General features: G+C 34.0%; 2 protein-coding genes across 2 annotated transcripts in view; one reads left to right on the forward strand and one right to left on the reverse strand.

Moving 5' to 3' along the window:
• Positions 1–19078, forward strand: part of LOC127698863 (endoplasmic reticulum membrane-associated RNA degradation protein-like) — a 35520-nt gene extending 16442 nt beyond the window's left edge. The window contains exons 14-18 of the mRNA XM_052202564.1: positions 3238–3375; positions 8188–8269; positions 12583–12758; positions 13304–13405; positions 18524–19078. Of these exons, the coding sequence (XP_052058524.1) occupies positions 3238–3375; positions 8188–8269; positions 12583–12758; positions 13304–13405; positions 18524–18653 (628 nt within the window). The 3' untranslated portion in view covers positions 18654–19078. The remainder of the gene's footprint in view (positions 1–3237; positions 3376–8187; positions 8270–12582; positions 12759–13303; positions 13406–18523) is intronic.
• LOC127698854 (aftiphilin-like) overlaps positions 1–23122 on the reverse strand; it is a 538231-nt gene that overhangs the window by 461117 nt on the left and 53992 nt on the right. The gene's annotated exons all lie outside the window — the stretch shown is intronic.

Below are 23122 nucleotides of genomic sequence, written 5' to 3' on the forward strand. Positions count from 1 at the left end.
AGGCTGTAACTAGATGATTTTAAAAAAGGAAAGAAAATACAAAAGGGAAAAAACCCTACAAGTTAAAGAAAGACAAACAACGAGAAAAAAAGACCAACAATAGTGTGCAAAACACTACACAGAAAACTCGAGATTGAGCCAACTCCAATCCCATCACAATAGTGGGGTGTGACCTCAGGTGCTCAGGGACGGAAAGCAGTTCCTACTCTACTAGTAGCAACTTTTCTAATGCCTTGTTCAAAGTCCAGTTTTCTCCCTCCCTGTCTCATTAAAATTTACTAGAACACACCCGCAAAACCGCGGGCATTTAGAGTGTGGTTGAAAGTATGTAAACTGTTGTAGGATGAATTTTTGTAAAATATTTTATGACTGGAGAATTTCAGGAAAGGTATCAAAAGTTATCAAGGTACTTGGGGACACTATGGTATTTTTTTTAGCCCTCCCCCATTTTTCCAAAGTCCATTATTTTTTTCTGTTAATTTCAATTATTTTCGAGTTTTTCTGTATACTATGAACATACACATACTATAAATAAAGTGTAATTGCTATTTACTATCAATTCCAAGTTTACTATCCACGGCGGTCACTGATATATTATATATAGACTCTGGTTCAGACTTACGTTTTATATGAATATACGGTGAAAATTTTACAGCGTATAAAACTTTCCTCCATACTAATAACTTTTGAAGCCTTCCCTTTTGTACAAAAAGACGCCGGGCGACACTATTATCTTACATGAATTTCCTTGATGAAAATCTTATTTCTAACATTTTTTTGTAATATCCTATGCGAAATAAGTGTATATTAAAAAAATTGATAGAAGAAAGAGATAATGCATGAAAAACATCCATTGCTTATGTATTTGTCAATTTGTTTGCCTTCAAACTTTTTGGATTGAAAGAATTATTTACCAATTTTTTATACATGTATAATGAATAATAAAATGCTTGTTTTGTTGTTTGTAAAACTGACATTGGATGTTCCTTTGTTATGGAATTGATTTTCAAAAAAGTAAAACCTTTACTTGTATCTAGTGTCTTTAAATGACAGATATAAGTCTGTATCACTGGGTGTTCAATAATTTAACCATAATATATACACCATTTCATCAGGGAAAGTTTATTTTGATATTAATTTTCTATTCTTCATGTATGGTTGTACTGTCAATTTGCCAGAAAAATATATGTCATGGTTTCCAGTTGATAATTTAATCATCTTTATAAAGTTGCTTGAAAATTTACATGGTATTGAATATTAAAAAAAATCCAGCTTACAGTATGCTCATCAGAACAGCTGTTATTAAGACACTAAAGCAATCAATTTTTAAAAGAAGAAAAATTAACATAGCTGAATTTTCAATGTCATCAAAGCATTGGGGATTTAAAAACAAATACTATTTCTATTCACATTTTAAGCCAGGAAATTGCCTCTACATGAGTGAAACAATTTTAGATTTGATGAGATTGATGCATGAAAAGATTAGAGTAATAAAAATATTTGGTTGTCTTTTTAATCCAGAGACAATATTTGAATGTTATTGCGAACCAAATGATATTTTTCCACAGAAAAAAAAAATCTTTTAAATAGACGAAAGTACATGTTTTATACTCAAAAACTGAATGTGATGTTGTATTTATTCAATATTAATAATATATTTTCAATCTGTTGAAAGTAAACAGTGGTTCTGTTGATTTCTGACAAAACTTTCAACATTGTTCCTATTTAAAAAAAAATTTTTTTGTGTTTGACAAATAAAGACTGGAAAATTATGATGCTCAAATTATACCTTCTATTACAAAACAAACAAAAACAAAAAAATGCAAATTTCAATAGGACTAATGATATAAATTTTGTCAGAAATCAACTTTTTATGATTAAATAAGTGTTTTTATTGAACAGATTGAAAATATATTATTGATATTGAATAAGCACAACATCACATGCAGTTTTTGAGTATAAAACATGTATTTTCGTCTATTTATAAGATAATTTTTTACTCAGGTAAATTAATCAGTGAGTGATAGATTTCTCTTAGAATAAATTTAAAGGTCCCAGTGAATATTGTAACTGTATTGTAACTAACTGCGTTTACCCTCTTTAAATAAAGAATTTATTATTATTATTATTATTAATAAACTACACAGAGGACAATAGCTATTGTATTTATTCAATGGGACAAAAGAACTTACAAAAGTTTAAATCGACAGGTAGCCTTCAAGTGAATCTGTGGAAAAGTATCATTTGGTTCGCAATAAATTTCAGAAAAACACAAAATAGATGGTTGTTATTTGTAAACAAGACAATCATGACATTGTGAAGTCAAATTCAGTTTCTTGAATAAACAAATCATTACAGACATACTGAAATAAGTGTTTATGAACTTTTTTATTGCAATAAATAAGAATAGGGTAGAAACAAATGAGGCTAACTTCGTAAATTTAATTTGACTTTTAAATCAAATGGACAATTACATTGTACATATGTTTAAATGAAACATAATGGTAATGGAAATCATCTTCTCTAAGAAGCTGACCACTATCTCAATTAAAGGTACTTCTTCAAAATCCTAGATTAGGCCATGTTAAGTAATTTCTTTTAAAAATCAGTTTCAGTGATGCTTTTCACCATGATAAAAAAATATGCAGCTTTATACCAAGTATGAAATATAAATTGACGGTTAATAATTAGATAATTTTTCAGTAATGATTTTATTGTGCTTTAGAAGGTTTAGGAATAATTTTTAAAGTAACAAATCAATATTCAAACAACATTAAAATGTTTGATGTACATTGATTATAATGAAATGGTTTCCCTTTCTTTTGTTTGCTTATCATTTATGCATTTTTTGTTTACATTTTAAATTCAAAAAATATGGTTGCCATGAAATGTTCAATTTAAATGATTTATAGCCTTAAATGTCACACACAAAAACTATGAAATATTAAATTTTATTGATGAATATCTGTTATTGAAACACAAAAACAGTTTCCCTTGATTTCAAACTTCTTGAATTCAGTCAAGCAATTTTACAACCTTTTACTCTGTGTTTTAAAATCAATTTTCGTTGTGCAATACTTTTTTTACTTTAGGAGACAAATCACCTGTGAAAAAGGTCAATTCCAACTTTGAATTTCATCTGCAAGGGAAAAGAATCTTGAGTCGCATCCCAAACCAATAGCGTTTATATCCTTATTTATATCTTTGTTGTATTAGATATTCTTTTGATATTTTCAGAACACTTTGGAATGACAAGGAAATCATTGATTCTAATTTTCAAGAAAATGATTTAATTACAAAAGAAACGACAGCTATAATCAATCAGTTATGTAATAAATGGAATATTAGAAAGACAATGCAGGAAGTCCTGAACAGGTAATAATATCTAATTATCTTGCACAATGGAAAGACTTGAGTTAAATCTCCACATGAACGTAAAATAAAATTTGTTATAAATTATACCATATTTCCTTTTCCTGTGATGATGTCTATTTCTGTTCTTTGATGTATCTTTGAGCATCCCACTGATCAAGGTTGAAATAGGAGTGTTGAGGTCTCAGTTCTTTGATGTATCTTTGAGCATCCCACTGATCAAGGTTGAAATAGGAGTGTTGAGATCTCAGTTCTTTGATGTATATTTAAGCATCCCGCTGATCAAGGTTGAAATAGGAGTGTTGAGATCTCTGTTCTTTGATGTATCTTTGAGCATCCCACTGATCAAGGTTGAAATAGGAGTGTTGAGATCTCAGTTCTTTGATGTATCTTTGAGCATCCCACTGATCAAGGTTGAAATAGGAGTGTTGAGATCTCAGTTCTTTGATGTATCTTTGAGCATCCCACTGATCAAGGTTGAAATAGGAGTGTTGAAATCTCAGTTCTTTGATGTATCTTTCATTTTCACTGGTAATAAGATTGAAATAGGAGGGTTGAGATCTCAAAAAAAAGAAAGGTTCATTCTTCCAAATTCATGTGCCTTTGCTAAGTCTTTAGTTGTCTTTTTTTTCTTCTTTTTTTTGGTCATTTAGTCAGTTTGATATGGTATCTTTGAATTTTTTCCATTTGTCCTAGGTAATTTAGAGTTTGCCATATTCTAAAGAAGCTTGTTTTTTGTTGAAGGTCATATGTTGACCTCTTGTTGGATTTTTATACGACCGCTACAAATTTTTGCGGTCATATATTGGTATGACGTTGGCCTCGTCGTCGTCGTCCAAAGACACATTGGTTTTCGCACAATAACTTTAGTTTAAGTGAATGGATCTCTATGAAATTTTACCATAAGGTTCAATACCGCAAAAAGAAGGTTGGGATTGATTTTGGGGGCTATGGTACCAACAGTTAAGGAATTAGGGGCCAAAAATAAGCATTTTTCTAGTTCCCAGACAATAACTTGTGGAACGGTGTATGGATCTCTCTGAAATTATACCAGAAATTTCCATACCACAAAGGGATGGTTAGGATTTGCTTTGGGGGGTTATGGCTCAAACCGTTTAGGAATTAGGGGCAAAAAAGGGGGAAAAACAAGGGTGTCCTGGTTAATGGACAAATGATTTAGTACAAAACATAATTTAAAGCAGTGTAAGGGAGGTAATTCAAATACATGTACATCATTTGAATTACCTCCCTTATACTGCTTTTAAATTATGTATAAAGTAATGGTTTATGAACAATTAAGACAATTTAAAAGCAGTGTAAGGGAGGTAATCCAAATACAACGTTTTGATTACCTCCCTTACACTGCTTTTGAATTATGTTTAAAGAAATGCATATTTATAAAGGAAGACCAGTAAAAATATCTGCAAATGAAAATCCATATGAAAGATTTGACACCATATTTTAAATTCTGTTATAAAATAGATTAAGTTAGCACTATGGTAAATTCAAATGGGTAATTATGGTTGCAAACAACCATTGGAAATTTGAATTGAGATTATGAGCATATCTTGAGGAATAGAATTTTTTTGGGGGAAAAAGGGGGAGGGGGGTAAAAAGAAATTGTTGGGGGTCAATTTTTTCTCATTTCAGATTTCAGAAATTGAAAAGAAAAATTCTTCAAATATTTTTTTGCAAAAAACAGGTGTGTGTGTGTCGGGGGGGGGGGGGGGGGGGGGGGGGTTATACGCAACAGCATAGTGTATTGCACAAAAGCAAAAAAAAAAGGGGGGTAATTTTTTTTTTTTTTTTTTTGTGGGGGAGGGGGGGGTCAAATAGCAACAGCAAAGTGTATTGCACAAAAGCAAAAAATTGAATATAAATTCAAATCATATACTGTAAATTCAGAAATTATTGCGATGTTTTTATTATTGCGAAAATTGCGACAGGATTGTGATCGCAATAATTTAAACTCGCATTTTGGATTTTTTTTATTTGAATGAACCAGATTTTTTCTCAGTATCGCAAAAATAATAGTCGCATTTTGGTCTAACATGACAGAATCACAATAATAAATGCACGCAATAATTTCTGTTTTTACAGTAACCAATTCTAAGTTCTTTGACTACAGTTATTCTGTGTCAGAAATCTTTTATGTGTCAAATATTTAATTACAATCCAAGTTCAGACCTGTATCAAGCGCGAATATTGCATCCATTTTTGCCCGAACTGTTCAGGGTTGGACCTCTGCGGTTGTATCCAGCTGCGCTTGGCAAAGCAATTTATTGTTTCTAGTGTTATTTCGGTTACTGTCTCATTGGAGTATATACTATAACTCCTTTACTTAAGGAAAGTAGCATTTTGGAGCCAACTGTATATTTGCCTGTCCCAAGTCAAGAATTTATGCCAATGATCATTGAGCAACATTCTAGCAGCATCTGCATATGGAGTGCATATCTCCCAGTTGATACAATATTCCATAGCTTGTGTTTCCTATAAGGATTTTCTTGATAGAGGGTTGCTGCTAACAAGGAAGCTATTGAACCAAAGGTTTCTAGTGGTAAAGTTGAAGTCATCCTTTTGAAAGTTTAATATCTGTCATCATGAGTTGGTTGACATTACCTGTCGTAAAAGACCACAGATACCTTCCAATTGGCGATTTCTTTTTTCAACTGAGACATCACCAAATGAAAACAAAATTTGAACTTACCATGAGCAACAAGAGGCATGTCATTCATGGAGCAGGATCCACTTACTCTTCTGGAGCACCTGGTACCACCCTGGCTTTTTGTTAAGGTTTGCATTGCTCAATCTTTATTTTTATGAAGTGTTTTATAGACTGTTGTTTGTCTTTTTGTCTTTTTTTCCATAATTTTGTCTGTCTCTCTTCGACAAGTAAGATTTGATTCTCCCTCTGGTATCTTCCTCTTTTTTTTCCTTCCATGTTTTTTGAGAATTTTGCAATGATGTTAGATACTGTAAAGTCAGAAATTTTTGAGAGTTTTTATGCCCGACCTAAGATAGTAGTAGGGGCATTATGTTTTCTGGTCTGCGTCTGTTCGTTCGTCCGTCTGTCCATCTGTCCCACTTCAGGTTAAAGTTTTTGGTCAAGGTAGCTTTTGATGAAGTTGAAGTCCAATCAACTTGATTAGATACAAATAGTAATGATATGATCTTTCTAATTTTAATGCCAAATTAGAGTTTTTACCCCAATTTCACGGTCCACTGAACATAGAAAATGATAGTGCGAGTGGGGCATCTGTGTACTATGGACACATTATTGTTTATTAATGGGAATAATGCGACTTAGTGAGTATCACTATAATAAGAACTCTCATTCTGATATCTGATGTATTTATATCAGTATGCTCCTTTTTCCAAAATCGCAATAAGTAATCTTGCGTTTTTGTCCATTCTTTAAAAATCGCAATAATAAATGCAACCAATAATTTCTGAATTTACAGTATATTGTTATCTCTATAGACTGGGGCAATCAAGAGCTTATGTCAAAGACCACTAGATGTCATTTCATTGTTGTACAAAGTATATACTGTAAATTCAGAAATTATTGCGTGCATTTATTATTGCGATTTTGTCATTTTAGACCAAAATGCGATTATTATTTTTGCGATACTGAGAAAAATTCCGCTTCATTCATATAAAAAAATCCCAAATGCGAGTTTAAATTATTGCGATTACAACCCTGACGCATTTTTCGCAATAATAAAAACATCGCAATAATTTCTGAATTTACTGTAGTTTTTGACCACTTGTTCAGTCATTTTGGCTTCTGGATGCTAACTTAATTACTTGATATCAGATTTCAACCTAGCTTAGATATATGGTCACATATAGCAAGAGGAAGATCCCTGTCAATGTTAAGGTCACTAAGTGAAAGGTTGAGGTCAAAGTTACTAAAAGTAGAATGAACTTTATGCAGGAAAGAGGTTTCTGGATGCTGAATAATATACATTAGATCAGATAGCAACTTTACTTGGATGTATATTATGAAAGGATAATCCTTATCAATTTATAGGTAATCACATCTGAGATCAATGTCATAGTTACAAAAATTAGACCAAATTTGTGACGGTAAAGAGTTTCTCGATAACACTACAAGAAATTTTAACCAAATATTGCATATATGGTTACTTAAATTGTGAAGGAGATCCCTATTGATTCTGAAGGGCAATACCTCTAGGTCATAGTTACTAAAATTAAACAGAAATAGGTGCAGAAAAGGGGTGTCCTAATGATAAATCGCATGGGATTGGAATCAAACTTGAATATATGGTTATATTTAAAGGGATGTAGATCAATCCCTATTGATTTTAGCTCTATACATCTGAGGTCAAGATCGAAGCTACCGTAATTTGAGTGCAATTTTAATTCCTGTCACCAAGATAGAGATTTCATTATTTTTAAGACAATTATTAATTTCTAAAATTGTAACACAAAATAAACTACTGGTATGCCAGCAGGTCACAATAAGCTCTTCACCATTTAATTGAGGATTACTCTTGGTATATGAGCTTGCTCACTAAAGGATCTTAATTGGTTAGATACAAATAGTAATGAATATTACAGAACAGAATAAAAGGTCACTTGTGCCAGGAATTTACGCCAGAACATCACATGTTTAGTATGAAAACTTACCAGACCAAAATCAAAGGTTTGATTTGGACAAATCATCCTTGTCCTCAATTAATCTATTGATAAAAAATTTAAAAGACAAGTTTTTTGTATACAACATTCATGTAAAAGATTTGCATGTCACTTTTGTTGTTATTAATGGAATTCTCTATTTTTCTATTTCAGAGTATTTTCACCATTTGCTGATGCTAGTGAATTCATTGTTGAAATGTTAAATATAAAAATACAGACTCTTTTCAGATATAAGGTAAGGAAAATTGTGCAGCTATTTAAGACAGGTCAGTTTTGAACTTGACAGTTCTATAGACACTTGTCTATTGTTAAACCATAGGTTGACCTCTAATTATCTTTGTGTTTATTTTTTTTTCTTTCTTGGAGTTTCTGCTACATTGACCATTATATACCCCATATCACCTGTAAGCATGTGCAATGTATAAAGTTTATATGGAAAAAAACTAATCAAAGCAATTTTTTTATACGACCGCAAAAAAATTTGCGGTCGTATATTGGTATGACGTTGGCGTCGTCCTCGTCCTCGTCTGAAGACACATTGGTTTTCGCACAATAACTTTAGTTTAAGTGAATGGATCTCTATGAAATTTTACTATAAGATTCAATACCATAAAAGGAAGGCTGGGATTGATTTTGGGGGTTATGGTACCAACAGTTAAGGAATTAGGGGCCAAAAAGGGGCCAAAAATAAGCATTTTTGTAACTTCCAGACAATAACTTGTGTGTAAGTGTATGGATCTCTCTGACATTGTACCACAAGGTTCCATATCACAAAGGGAATGCTGGGATTGATTTTGGGGGTAATTGACTCCAAAATTTAGGAATTAGGGGCAAAAAAAGGGGCAAAAAGCAAGCATTTTTCTAGTTTCATGACAATAACTTGTGTGTAAGTGTATGGATCTTTCTGAAATTGTACTACAAGGTTCCATATAACAAAGGGAAAGCTGGAATCGAGTTCAGGGGTAATTGCCTTAAACGTTAAGGAATAAGGGGCCAAAAAGGGGCCAAAAATAAGCGTTTTTCTAGTTTCCAGACAATAACTTGTGTTCAAGTGTATGGATCTCTCTGAAATTGTACTGCAAGGTACCATACCACAAGGGGAAGGCTGGGATTGATTTTGGGGGTAATTGCCTCAAAATTTTAGGAATTAGGGGCAAAAAACAAGCATTTTTCTAGTTTCAGGACAATAACTTGTGTGTAAGTGTATGGATCTTTATGAAATTGTACTACAAGGTTCCATATCACAAAGGGAAAGCTGGGTTTGAGTTTGGGGGTAATTGCCCTAAACGTTTAGGAATTAAGGGCCAAAAAACAAGCATTTTTACAGTTTCCAGACAATAACTTGTGTTCAAGTGTATGGATCTCTCTGAAATTGTACTGCAAGCTACCATACCACAAAGGGAAGGCTGGGATTGAGTTTGGGGGTGATGAATCATAAGGGGGTTCAAAAAATTGGGGAGGGGGGATTTTTTTTCCCTTATTTTCCTTTTTTTTTTCTTTAAAATTTTCCATTTCAAGTTGGTTATTTTTGATTTATATATAAAAGCAAATAATAATGATAAGGTTTGATTGCATCAAAAATTGAAATATTGGGGTTCTTTGATATGCTGAATCTAACCATGTATTTAGATTCTTAATTTTTGGTCCCGTTTTCAAATTGGTCTACATTAAGGTCCAAAGGGTCCAAAATTAAACTTAGTTTGATTTTAACAAAAATTGAATTCTTGGGGTTCTTTGATATGCTGAATCTAACCGTGTATGTATTTAGATTTTGGATATTGGACCATAATAGGTAAATTAAAAAATTTTAAATTCTTAGACCACATTCATTCTGTGTCAGAAACCTATGCTGTGTCAAATATTTAATCACAATCCAAATTCAGAGCTGTATCAAGCTTGAATGTTGTGTCCATACTTACCCCAACTGTTCAGGGTTGGACCTCTGCGGTCGTATCAAGCTGCGCCCAGTGGAGCATTTTATTTTTAAAATATGGAAAAGCATTTTCCTTGAATTAAAATTAATGTATATAAGAACAACTTTTTTTTGGGCTTTGTTTTTTGTGTATATTAGGGTTGATGTTTACCCATCTCTCTTTTAAGCTCACCTGGCCCGAAGGGCTATTCTCATCACTTGGCGTCCATCGTCTGTCGTCGTCGTCGGTAACTTTTTACATTTTGAACTTCTTCTAGAGAACAACTGAATGGAATGAAACCAAACATGGCATGAATGATCCTTATGACGTGCTGACCAAGTGTTTTTACTTTGAAGCCGATCCATAATCCAAGATGGCTGCCAGCAGGGGACTAAGTTTAACATAGGACCCTATGGGAAATAATTAAAAATGTCTTCATCTAGAGAACCACTGAATGGAATGAAACCAAACATGGCATGAATGTTCCTTATGTGGTGCTTACTAAGTGTTGTTACTTTGTAGCCGATCCATTATCCAAGATGGCCGCCAGTGGGGGACTTAGTTTTACATAGGACCCTATGGGAAATTCATACAAATGTCTTCTTTTAGAGAACCACTGAATGGAATGAAACCAAACATGGCATGAATGTTTCTTATGAGGTTCTGACCAAGTGTTGTTACTTTTAAGTCGATCCATCATCAAATATGGCCCCAGCAGGGGACTTAGTTTAACATAGGATCCTATGGGAAATACATACAAATGTCTTCTTTTAGAGAATCACTGAATGGAATGAAACCAAACATGGCATGAATGATCCTTATGAGGTGCTGACCAAGTGTTTTTACTTTGAAGCCGATCCATGATCCAAGATGGCCGCCAGCGGGGGACTTAGTTTAACATAGGACCCTATGTGAAATATTTAAAAATGTCTTCATTTAGAGAACCACTGAATGGAATGAAACCAAACATGGCATGATTGTTCCTTATGAGGTGCTGACCAAGTGTTGTTACTTTGAAGCCGATCCATAATCCAAGATGGCCGCCAGCTGAGGACTCAGTTTAACATAGGACCCTATGGGAAATACATACAAATGTCTTCTTTTAGAGAACATCTGAATGGAATTAAACCAAACATGGCATGCATGTTCCTTTTGAGGTGCTGACCAAGTGTTGTTACTTTGAAGCCGATCCATAATCCAAGATGGACGCCAGCAGGGGACTTAGTTTAACATAGGACCCTAAGGGAAATACATACAAATGTCTTCTTTTAGAGAATCACTGAATGAAATGAAACCAAACATGGCATGAATGTTCCTTATGAGGTGCTGACCAAGTTTTGTTACTTTGAAGCTGATCCATCATCCAAGATGGCCGCCAGCGGGGGACTTGGTTTAACATAGAACCCTATGGGAAATACATACAAATGTCTTCTTTTAAAGAACCACTGAATGGAATGAAACTAAACATGGCATGAATGTTCCTTATGAGGTGCTGACCAAGTGTTGTTACTTTGAAGCCGATCCATAATCCAAGATGGACGCCAGCAGGGGACTTAGTTTAATATAGGACTCTATGGGAAATACATACAAATGTCTTCTTTTAGAGAACCACTGAATGGAATGAAACCAAACGTGGCATATGTGTTCCTTATGAGGTGGTGATGAAGTGTTGCCCTTACCTTTTCAAGATAGCCACCATGATTTCTTATTATATTACAGGGCCAATATTAAACCAAATTCGGCGTCAATCATTATTTGGGTATCTGTTATGATTTTTATCTATTTTTACATAATTTCCAAAACCAAAGTAGAGTCAGGTGAGCGACACAGGCTCTTGAGAGCCTCTAGTTATTTATGTTGCATGTTGTCAAGAATGAGTCTAAACTCTCAAAAATAGTTTTTGGTTTTAATCTTTGTTCAATTTATCAAAAGTAAAACTGCATGATATTTTAATTTATTGTAAAACAAAACAGTATTTCCTGAATAAATTCATTTTGACATGATGTACCTACTATGGTTACATGTGGTTTGATCAACTTGTTCTTCAATAAGTAACATTGTCAACTTTTTCACCAATCTCATTACAATACATATCCTGTAGCCACGATTCTCTTACAAGGATCTGACAATGCTCCATTCTACTTTCTGTTTAAGACCTTTCAGGATCATCTGGTTTTGTTGTAATCAAACACACCTTCAAAAATTTAGAGGATGAAATTTCATTGGCTGATGTTTTAATTATAAGAGCAGAAATTAGACAGGATTGTTCTCAGATCCTTAATTTGTAGGCAAAGTGTAGACACAGGATCTGAATTTAGATTAGTTTGCTGGTACATTCATTTTAGCCTGAAGAAAACACAAAAAAAATTTCCTTTGCATTTCAGACCAAATGTGATAGTTTTGTAAACACAATTAGTTCAATAAGCCCAAAAAGTCAGTTGTAGTCCTAGAATTTGAAATTATTATATTGGAAAATTATGTTTTTTTTGTAAAAATAAGGAGATGTGGTATGATTGCCAATGAGACAACTATCCACCGAAGTTCAAATGAAGTGGACATAAGCAATTGTAGGCAACCATGCAGCCTTCAACAATGAGAAAAACCCATACCGTATAGTCGTTGTTTTCTTTTACAGGATTCAGGTTCAGGAAATCAAGATGGTGAAATGATTAATTTATTATTGAGAATAGTAACCGAATGTGAAACTGTGATTACTCAAGTGTTTACAGCACTTCAGACTCGTCAGGAACAATTAAAAAATAAAACATTACGCTCCCGTCAGAGAAATAATCTTCAATCGCTTATTAGATGGTAGGTAGAGTTATCTTATTGTCCCAAAGCGCTGAGACAACTTAGTTTCATGATTTTCATTGCTAATTTCAAGCATTCATTAGATATTCATACTTTCCATTTCAAATAATTCTTTAACTCCAATGAGTTTCAACTGTTTTATCTTTTTTTTTTATTTTAAAAAACTATTAAAAAGTAGTGGCCTAGAAAACCTTTGAAATTTAAAATGCCATTTAATTCAGAAATCATCAAAAAGTTATTTGAATAGAAAAAAACTTGTCAACCTTACTAAATGAAAATATTTTCCATTGAATTAAAAAATCATTAAGAGCCTTATTTGAATAGAAAAAACTTTTAATTTTGCCATGGTTAAGTAAACTTATTCCAGTTTTTAGATTAACATTAGATTTTTTTTCATGTTTGATGTTTCAGGGCCAAATGTATGATGACTGACATATTTAAACTACAAGATCAGATGATCAATAAAGGGATTCTATAGTAATTTGTTTAATTTTAAAAAAATATTGAATTATGTATAATGTTAATGATTTAACTTGTACTTCCAGTTCTTTTATAATTCACCAGACTTTACATTTGATTTTATGGTTGATCACATGTGACATAGTTACAATAGAAACAAAGAAATTTGAAGAAAAATCCCATATAAAGTAAGTTATATTCAAAATAACTGTAGTTACAACCAAAATCATTGCACTTCAGTCAATTTAATTTAATGATTATTGTACTACTCCATTAACCACCTTGGTGGTCTGGTGGTAGAGTGATTGCCTCGAGTGCAGGAGGAAGTGGGTTAGAACCCTGTCCTGGTCAAACCATAGCAGGGTATATATTCATATTACCAGGGGCGTAGCTGTCCTAAAATAAAGTGCAAGCATAAGTCTTGTATCGCCGAGCGGAGCGATGCGAAAAATATTTTGGGACCTTTTTATGCAGGAAATGATCATTTTTCGGTCATTTTCCAGGTATGCCATGCTTATGAAATTCACATTACTCCTTATTAACATGGTTGTCTTCAAATATAAAATAAATTTTATAAAACGGGAAGATCAGTCGACAAGTCAACCGAAGCGTTTATCAATAGAAGGGCAATCAATGGACACATGACCAACCCGGGAACAGATAAGACACAAAAGGACAAACAAAAACATTCAATATTGAAAACTAAATACAGATAAAAAAAACACGAACCCCGAAAAAAAATGTGGCGACCTCCAGTGCTCCGGAAGGGTAAGCAGGTCCTGCTTCTTGCAAGACACCCGACCGTAGCGTTTCTCACTTTGGTCATTTTCGAATCAAAGGAGCCTGAGGTTTCTACGACAACGGTAGAAGGTCACTTGGGACACAGATACCCAAGGTGAATTAATAGTCTATTGGACGAACGGACAATGGGAATACGAAATCAAACGGCGACTTTTAAGTCTTGACTTATAAGTGAGGGATATAAATCTTAGATGTTTTCAAGGTTATTGTATTGAGCCTGTATTATTAAATGTTAATACTCATGTAAGACTTAAAGTAAAGTTAATATCCAAAGTCCATATATCTATTTTTTGCCAAGGCAAAAGATCGCAGAACTCTCTCGGTGTCGATATTCATTTCTCTGTGAACATGTATGAGCGCCAACGAATATAGTCTGTCCTATACCATGGTTGAACGGGGATAAGTTTTCAGTCGCCGTAATGCACTAAATGACCGTTCAGTAGTTGATGTAGTTACTGGCATTGTAACTAAGATTGACACGATTGCAAACTATTGAAGGATATAGTTTCTTTTTAGTCACTGCTAGAGACATCAGAGATTTGGGCTACTCTATAACATCTGGACCCGACCAGCGTCTCTGCCATCTCTTTACCTCAGAGTTGAAGGTTTCTTGATTGTCCGTCAAGTCGTGTCTAAATGTTTCGTATATTTTGTCTATACACTCTGCTGTCAAAGATTCCAAACGTGCAGGTATTTAATTGAAATTAAGGTTCTGGCCTTGAAAACGATCAGAATTATCCAGTAAACGTCCTGGGAGTTCTTCAATGAAATAGTCAAGAAAGGAAAAATACAAGGCTCGCTTCCAATATTGACTTGGAGTGTCAGCTGGATAGTTAGCCCGGTTGACCTGTCTTCCTACTCATTCGTAATTTAATTTCAGAATTATTTTTTTTTGTGAAAAAAATGTGCAAGCAAATGATTTTTTGCGTAAAGGCAGCTACGCGCCTGATTACATTAACATGTTCTCGTTCTGAATATTGATATTAACACTTGACATGAAGCAGCCATCCATCATCCTCATCATACTATTCCATTTCATGGTCATGAGTATGTATTTGTTTCTAGGGAAATATCCAAGTTGATGAGCGGTATGCACTTCTCATGTAAGCCAAATGACAAACTTGTATAATTCTATGACTATCCTGAATAATTCAGACCCTCCCTGTAATCGATCTGTCCTACTTGATAGGACCTTAAATCTAACTATTATAAAATTGTTTCCTAAATCCTTGATTTTGATTGTTCTCCTCTGGTTTAGAGAGCCAATCAGCTGGCAGATTAATTTAGTTGTGATTAGTAACTCCTGCGCTAATTCTGATTGATTGGTTGTCGATTTCTTATTGACTAAGCATTTAGGTGTTTATGTAGTCATCATAGATAAGCAGAGGATAACAACTAAATTATTCAACTTATTCTATGACATATTAAAATGTTTTTGGAATAAGCTGCTGCACATACACTATTGTTATAATACATAAATTATTCAAATGTGCAGAACAATTACCTTGAAGCCTCTAGTTGATGAAACCCCAATCAAATCAAACTTTTGATAGTATTTTGGATTTTTGAGGATTTAGTATCTCTTAGAACTCATAGAACTGCATCTGACTATTGATACAATCAATTAGGTATAAAAACACATATAATTTTTGTTATAATACATAAATTATTCAAATGTACAGAACAATTACCTTGAAGCCTCTAGTTGATTAATTGGAAGCCGTTACAAAGAATTTCAGCGCAAATAAAACCATTTTTAGGGTGGTCTTTTAACAATGACAATACTGTAATTTCAGAAAATAAATGCATGCATTTATTATTGTGAATCACTTATTACTCAGGTAAAAAGGTGAGGTCTAATTAATGCAATTGCAAAAATTTTTGAATGAAAATCTCAACTGAAATTATGAATGCGAGTGTTTATTATGAACATTTTCACTGAACTAGCACACAATTTTATTTAGGGGCCAGCTGAGGACCACCTCCGGGTGCGGGATTTTCTCGCTGCATTGAAGACCCATTGGTGGCCTTTGGCTGTTGTCTGCTCTTTGGTCGGGTTGTTGTTTCTTTGACATATTCCCCATTTCCATTCTCAATTTTATGTTGCATTTTTCCCATTAATACAAACATCACAGTAATTTGGGAATTTATGGTATTAACAACTAGAAAGAACAGATCTAAAAAAAATCAAACTTAATGTCAAATATATAGGTTAAAGTATTACTTAGTATAGCCGATGTTCAACATCATCAATTTTTTATTGATAAGAGCTGGTACAGATTTATCATTTATATGGATATTAAATTAATGTGTTGGTGTTTCATATTGTGACGTACTGTTGTCATGTATATATTTACCACTGGTACTTAAAGTCATTATAGCTTCATTGCATATTCACAAAACAAATGACATCTCGGTGAAATCAATATGAAAAAGTTTTGATTACAAACCCACAGTATTATTTCTTATGAATTAATTATCATGGCTTAAGTCATTTGGTTCAGCTAAGTCTGACAAACATAAGAGAATGGTACAAATTACAATGAGCATAAATAAATTCCTGTTATGTAATAGTTACAGAACTGTAACAATTTTAATCACTAAAAACACCTTTGCATGAGAGTTTTTTTTATGTTCTTTTACATAATTATGAGATTATTTTTAATAAGATTGTTGATCAAAGGACAAAATATGCTATTTATTAATGCAATTTTAATATTTGCCGCAGAAAAATAATGATTTTGATATATAAAAATAAATGCAAGTTTTTATTTAGGGAGCTACCATTTGATTTTTATGGGGGGCTAGGATGAAAAATTTTGTCCTGCATTTTTTTTTAGTTGTAATCTCTGTCCTACCTTTTTATTTATCACTCTATTCGGTCCTGCCTTTTTTTTATTAGTTTATCCTGACTTTTTTTTCATAAATTGTCATCCGTCTTTTTTTTGCCAAGCTGCTCATCCTGCTTTTTTTTTTCTCAAAACTCCTGTCCTGCCTTTTTTTCAAATTTCATCCTAGCCCCCAATCATACCCCAATCATACCACATCTCCTTATTTTTAAAAAATGTACCTGTACAAACTTAAGTGATGAAAAAATTCTTCCAAAAACTATCCTTGGAGAACTAAGGATTTCCAGTTTCAAACATATCTTAGAAGTTTAAGAACCCAATTAATATTATATCCGCATGTATGTTTTTTAATTTTAGTTCATTTATATGTTCTGGAGTTTAGTGTGATGTCCATTTTCACTGAACTAGTACACAATTTTATTTAGGGGTCAGCTGAGGACAACCTACGGGTGCGGGATTTTCTCACTGCATTGAAGACCCATTGGTGGCCTTCGGCTGTTGTCTGCTCTTTGGTCGGGTTGTTGTCTCTTTGACATATTCCATTCTCGATTTTATCTGATCTTCAAAAAAATTATGTAGGTATTGTTTATACCTGATTGATTGTATCAATATTCAGATGCAGTACTATGAGTTCTAAGAGAAATACAAAATCCTCAAAAATCCAAAATATTGTCAAATAAGGTATACCTTGCCTTTAGGAAGTTTACCATGAAATTATGATCACATCAACTTGATTCTAATTGTACACATGTTTATTATTATGTGAAATTTCAATAAAAAATATGCTGAACAAGGGTTATGATCCTGAGGTGAGCATTGTATCCAATGGCAACACATTCTTGTATAGTTTTTTGGGGAAGTTTTTGGGTTGGGGAGAGGGGGTGTTTAAAACATGCTTAGCATGAATTGATATATATAAGTTTTAAGTACAAAGTTCCATTTAAAATTATGATTACTTATGAATTATTAATTATTTCTGAAGTCAGTTGGTTCAGTCTTGTATGACAATATGATAATAAAGATGTGAAGGACATAAGCAATTTTCTGTTACACGATGATTAAATTGGAAATTCTAATTAGAAAAAGTAATTGGTTAAATCAGCATAAAGGAAAAACGTCTTTATCATTGCTAGAAAAAATGTCTCAGATCATCAATTTTCATTCTGGAAATCTTAATAACATTGTAGTAAAATATGTTTTCTCAAAAAATACTTTCAGTTTTTCTAATAGATAATAATAGATGAACTATTTGATTCTAAATTTTATGTTTAGTCTTGTAATTACATATTTAACATATTTGTTTTTTTAGTTTGTATTTTTATACACAAATCAGGTCGTTAGTTTTCTCGTTTGAATTGCTTTACATTTGTCATTTCGGGGCCTTTTATACCTTACTATGCGGTATAGGTTTTGCTTATTGTTGAAGGCTGCACAGTGACTTATAGTTGTAAACTTCTATGTCACTTGGTCTCTGGTGGATGGTTGTCTTATTGGCAATCATACCACATCTTCTTATTTTTATAGATACCAATATATGCCCCAAGTGCTGACAGGGGTGCAGAAATGTGGTCACCAGGACTTCTCCTGTCAGTTGGTGAATGTAACAATATTGAATGGTTTGTTTATATAAATTTAAATATTTAATAAATTTTTTAGGTGTTTAAAGATGGTATTGCAGTTCACAGAAAATTTTAGGACATACACAAACCCTGAAAACAACAAGTGGATGGAATGTGTGAACTTGTCTATAAAAACTGTGGATAGATTAAATCAATTTATAAAATGAAATATAAGAAAATTCTTTTTATATTGAAATAGAGGTGAAAAATGGGTCTGCTTGCATTTGTATTTTTTATGCAAAACTACAGAGGTACTCCCTAAAGCAAAGTTGAACTACTTAGACCTTTCGGCTGCCAAGGCCCCCATGTTGTTTAGTTTGGTGACATACAATCCAGAATTAATTGGGTTTAATTTTAGTACTGCATCATATTTTAAAAAGAGTAACACTATGAAATAAAATAAAAAATACAGTGAATCATTGTACAGACTGGCACACATGTGTTTATTTTATTTAATGGATCATTTGTACAAAAGTTGATGTCCAGAGTCAGTTTTATGCTTTTCTTCGACATTTACACTTGACAAGATACATTATTTTGGACAGATGTGACAAGATGGTGTGTGTTAGAGAATAAACATTTTGTTCTTGTTGATTTCCATTATAGAATGTATACCATTAGAAAAAATGCTAATGCCTGTTGTCTTTCTAAAATTCTACTCAATGTAGATTCAGTTATTTTCATGAGTACATATTTTAGTGGATTGAGGAAAAGTGGTATTTTTGATTTTGTGGTTTTGCAAAAGTTTGTATGCTAGCCTATAGACAATTTATACTTTGTTAAACTTTTAAATTTTTGCTTAAATTATACTCACAAAACCAACAAAAATTGATACCACCACGAATAAAACTGAATCCACAGTAAATGCTATGAATATTCATACTATGTGCAATGTTATCCTTTAATTATGTTCAATATGTCATTGTCATTTTATCATTTTCTATTGTAAATTTATCTGCACTTTAAAATTCAGCTTGACACAATTTATACTTGCAATGAGTAACACAACAGAGGCCTCTAGTGGAGCAGGAATTGCCTACCCTTCTGTAGCACATGAGTTCATCCCTTGATTTTGGTACTTACCCTTCTGTAGCACCTGAGTTCACCCCTGGATTTTGGTTCTTACCTTTCTGTAGCACCTGAGCTCACCCCTGGATTTTGGTACTTACCCTTCTGTAGCACCTGAGTTCACACCTGGATTTTGGTTCTTACCCTTTGGTAGCACCTGAGCTCACCCTTGGATTTTGGTTCTTACCCTTTTGTACACCTGAGTTCACCCCTGGATTTTGGTTCTTACCCTTATGTAGCACCTGTGTTCACCCCTGGATTTTGGTACTTACCCTTCTGTAGCACCTGAGTTCACCCCTGAGTTTTGGTACTTACCCTTCTGTAGCACCTGAGTCACCCCCTGGATTTTGGTTTTTACCCTTATGTAGCACCTAAAATCACCCCTGGATTTTGGTAGTTACCCTTCTGTAGCACATGAGTTCACCCCTGGATTTTGGTTCTTACAGTCTTGTAGCACCTGAGTTCACCCCTATATTTTGGTACTTACCCTTCAGTAGCACCTAAGTTCACCCCTGGGTTTTGGTTCTTACCCTTCTGTAGCATCTGAGTTCACCCCTAGCTTTTGGTTCTTATCCTTCTGTAGCACCGTAGTTCACCCCTGTATTTTGGTTCTTACCCTTCTGTAGCACCAGCGTTAACCCCTGGATTTTGGTTCTTACCCCTCTGTAGCGCCTGAGTTCACCCCTGGATTTAGTTCTTACCCTTCTGTAGCACATGAGTTCACCCCTGGATTTTGGTTCTTACCCTTTTGTAGCACAAGAGTTCACCCCTGGATATTGGTTCTTACCGTTCTGTAGCACCTGAGTTCACCCCTGGATTTTGGTTGGGTATGTATTGCTCAAGTTGTAGATTTCTGTGTTGTGTTTTGTGGCCTGTTATTCGTCTTTTTAATAGTTTATATGCTCTGCCATGGGCGACAGGGGCATTAAGTGTTACCCTTGACCGCCCATCCCATTTTCATTTGTTTGAAACTTGAGCAATGACACATTCTTCTTTTATTATAGCCCTTATACGGGATGTATTATGGTATACCGTTGTCCGTCTGTCCATCTGTCGTCAACATGTTGGACAATAACTCAAAAACACTTTAACCAATTTTCATGAAACTTAGGTGTAAGCTCACTTTCGATTTTTATAAATTTTAGATTTTACGTTTCTGAGTTGTGGGATGTTATTCATAAAAAAGGGGGGATTTTCTAGTTTGGGGAAAATAACTCAAAAATGCTGTGAACAGTTTTCATGAAACTTTGGTGACTGGCTTATATCTTTTGAAATGAGCTCCCTTTAGTTTTTAATAAATTTCTGATATGATGTTGAGGAGTTATGGAACTTTATTTGTTGAAAAAGCGACTGGCGTATCATGGCTCTTTTTTAGCTCACCTGGCCCTTCAAGGGCCAAGTGAGCTTTTCTCATCACTTGGCGTCCGTCGTCCGGCGTCGTCCGTCGTCGTCGTTAACTTTTACATTTTGAACTTCTTCTAGAGAACCACTAAATGGAATGAAACCAAACATGGCATGAATGTTCCTTATGAGGTGCTGACAAGTGTTGTTACTTTGAAGCTGATCCATAATCCAAGATGGCCGCCAGCGGGAGGACTTAGTTTAACATGGGACCCTATGAGAAATACATACAAATGTCTTCTTTTAGAGAACCACTGAATGCAATGAAACCAAACATGGCATGAATGTTCCTTATGAGGTGCTGACCAAGTGTTGTTACTATGAAGCCGATCCATAATCTAAGATGGCCGCCAGCGGAGGACTTAGTTTAACATAGGACCCTATGAGAAATGCATACAAATGTTTTCTTTTAGAGAACCATTGAATGGAATGAAACCAAACATGGCATGCATGTTCCTTTTGAGGTGCTGACCAAGTGTTGTTACTTTGAAGCTGATCCTTCATCCATGATGGCCGCCAGATGGGGACAATGTTTAACATTGGACCCTATGGACAATACATACAAATATCTTCTTTTAGAGAACAACATACTGAATGGATTGAAACCAAACATGGCATGAATGTTCCTTATGAGGTGCTGACTAAGTTTTGTTACTTTGAAGCTGATCCTTCATCCATGATGGCCGCCAATGGGGGGACTTCCTTTAACATAAGACCCTATGGGAAATACATACAAATGCTTCTTCTAGAGGTGCACTGAATGGAATGAAACCAAAACATGGCATAAATGTTTCTTATGAGGTGCTGATGAAGTGTTGCTACTTTGTTGCCGATTTACTGTTCAAGATGGCCACCAGGTTTTTTTATTAAATTACAGGACCAATATTAAACCAAATTTGGCCTCACTTATTATTAGGGTATCTGTTATGATTTTAATCTATTTTTACATGATTTCCAAAACCAAATAAGAATCAGGTGATCGACACAGGCTCTTGAGAGCCTCTAGTTTCTTTTGGCCATAGAGTTGTCTGCCTTTATTCCCCTTATGGTATGTGATTGCCCCTTAGTTTTGAAATTAAGCTTGCTACAAATTTGTTAAGGAAATGAATTGTCCTTAAATGTCTCGTTTATCTTGATTGTGAGTTGCATTATTGAGTGTGATTTTTGGAAAGTTTGCTATAGCTTGCTATGCCTCAAACCGGAAGTTGGACAGACTATCTTACTATAGGATGTGTGTTCTACTTCTAGGTAATGTAGTACTAGTGTTTGAATACTAATTCTAGGAAGATGCTTTTGAAATTTTGAGTTACTTTTATTTTGATTAGCTTACAGCTTGAATTAAAATGTACTGAATGTTCATCGATAATTCAAATGAATTCAACTTCATTTTGAAAACGGTTATCATAAACACTACTTCGCGGATCTGCGCTGCGCAGTAATTAAAAGTAATACACATCTACACGAGACAGCAGTTTCTACGTTATGCTTTTATCGGTATTCCAAAGACATGCGTCAGAGATCCATATATGTGTACCTCCCGACGGGATTTCAATAATCCCGGTTTCAGGGGTTTCCTCTCGTCCGCCGGTTGAAGAGAAAGTAAATACCGTGTTTAAAATATTTCATGAATGAACATTTTTCGACGCTATTTTTTACTACGATTTTACAAATGTTTATTAAAGACGTTAAGCCCGAGTGTATCGAAAGTAACCTGGTATCTCATCTCGGTCCATAACAGACTCGGACTATAACAAACTCGGCCTATTACAAAATCGGACTATAACAAAATTCGTATATACTACTTGTTATTAAGTCTCCAAAACGAAGTTTGGAGACTTATTGTTTTTGCTCAGTTCTTATTATTTTTCTTCTTGGGGTCTATTTATGGGTATTTTGAGGGGCCTACTGAAGGGAGGGATTAACTAAAGAACCTTATGGGATTTTATTTTTTTTTATTTTCGAATGACTATAACTTGAAAACAGTAAGTGATAGACACACGCGGTCTTCAGTAATGATCACAGGACAATAAAACAAATCAAATCGAATATAGGTTGAGTCCCTGGGGTCACCCCCTCCTTCAATTTGAGAATGGGCTTTTATCTTGTAAACGGTCGAGATCCCGACACCTAAACCATATATATTCATGTATGGGATAATAAAACAAAT

This window comes from Mytilus californianus, unplaced genomic scaffold, assembly GCF_021869535.1.
Source record: "Mytilus californianus isolate M0D057914Y unplaced genomic scaffold, xbMytCali1.0.p SCAF_4, whole genome shotgun sequence".
In the NCBI taxonomy this organism is placed as follows: Eukaryota; Metazoa; Mollusca; class Bivalvia; order Mytilida; family Mytilidae; genus Mytilus; species Mytilus californianus.